Consider the following 1549-nt stretch of genomic DNA (forward strand, 5'->3'; position numbering starts at 1 on the left):
TAGACTCTGAGCGCCGCTGTTGGCCGATACGCTGCAGGAGTTGGAGTCCGGGATCCACCCGGGTGGTTTTCTGCGCAGTCACAGAAGCAAGTCGGAAAGAGAGGAGCCCGGTCTCGGGCTCTCCGCTTGGCAAATCTGATTCCGGAATACGGACTGGGATGCCTTTAAACTGGGAGCGTTGAGTTTTCTACGCGGTGGAATAGATATTTTAGACGCAATTTGTAAAGCATCTTCTCTTAACATCCGAGACTGCAGCAACGCGGAGAAGGATGGGAAATAGGGCGAAGCTGAGGAGCAGTACCTGGCGGCGGCAAGTACTCTTTCCCTTCCTGCTGCCTTTGTTCTGCGGGGCGCTCTCCGAGCAGATTCTCTATTCTATTCCAGAAGAAATGGCCAGGGGCTCTGTGGTGGGGAACCTCGCTGAGGACCTGGGGCTGCATGTACAGGATTTATTGACCCGCAACCTCAGAATTAGTGCAGAGAAACAATACTTTACCATAGACAAGGAGACCGGGAACTTACTTGTGAGTGACAGAATAGATCGGGAGTCGCTCTGCTCCCAAAACCCTCTGTGTGTCTTACCCTTAGAGATTGTAGCAGAGAATCCTCTAAATGTTTTTCACGTAAATGTGATGATAGATGATATAAATGACAATCCACCTCATTTCCCGCAAAACAACATTGTTTTACAAATTAATGAATTTGTAATTCCAGGGACTCAGTTTGGGCTGGAATCCGCTATAGATGCAGATGTAGGGCCTAACTCTCTCCAGAGTTACCAACTCAGCTACAGTGAGCATTTCTCTCTGATAGTGAAGGATAAGACTGAAGGCAAGAATGCCCCGGAATTAGTGTTGGAGAAGTCCCTGGACCGGGAACAACAGAGCTCCCATCTTCTGGTCCTGACAGCAATGGATGGGGGTGACCCGGTCCGAACTAGCACCACTCAAATCAGGATCAAGGTTACTGACGCCAATGATAACCCCCCAGTGTTCAGTCAGAATGTGTACAAAGTTAGCCTGCGGGAGAACTTGCCCCCAGGCACCTCTGTGCTAAAGGTGACAGCCATCGACCAGGATGAGGGCATCAATGCAGAGATCACCTACTCCTTCAAAACACTACGAGATATTGGAAACAAGTTTATGCTAGACCATCAAAGTGGAGAAATTAAATCCAAAGACCCCATAGACTTTGAAATCAGTAGCAGTTATACCATGAGCATAGAGGCCAAGGACGGTGGAGGCATGGCTGCTGAATGTAAAATTATACTAGAAATTGTAGATGAGAACGACAACACCCCAGAGGTGGTTTTCACTTCAGTGTCCAGTTCCATAACCGAGGACGCAGAACCAGGGACGGTGATAGCTCTGTTCAAAACATATGATCAAGATTCGGGAGAAAATGGAGAAGTCACATGCCTCATAGAAGAAAAAGTTCCTTTCAGAATTGTACCTTCCTCCAATAATTACTACAAGCTTGTAACAGATGGGGCCCTGGACAGGGAGCAGACTCCAGAGTACAATGTCACCATCACAGCCACCGATAGGGG

General features: G+C 48.2%; 1 protein-coding gene across 1 annotated transcript; it reads left to right on the plus strand.

Moving 5' to 3' along the window:
• LOC124232307 (protocadherin gamma-B2-like) lies at positions 1 to 1544 on the plus strand (the record flags this gene model as incomplete). The annotated part of the gene is made up of 1 exon (XM_046649266.1): positions 1 to 1544. A coding segment is annotated over exon 1 (1275 nt), but the record flags the coding sequence as incomplete, so codon positions are not given.
• Between the last annotated feature and the right edge of the window lie 5 nt (positions 1545 to 1549).

The sequence above is a fragment of the Equus quagga genome, unplaced genomic scaffold (genome assembly GCF_021613505.1).
Source record: "Equus quagga isolate Etosha38 unplaced genomic scaffold, UCLA_HA_Equagga_1.0 HiC_scaffold_4435_RagTag, whole genome shotgun sequence".
NCBI lineage: Eukaryota > Metazoa > Chordata > Mammalia > Perissodactyla > Equidae > Equus > Equus quagga.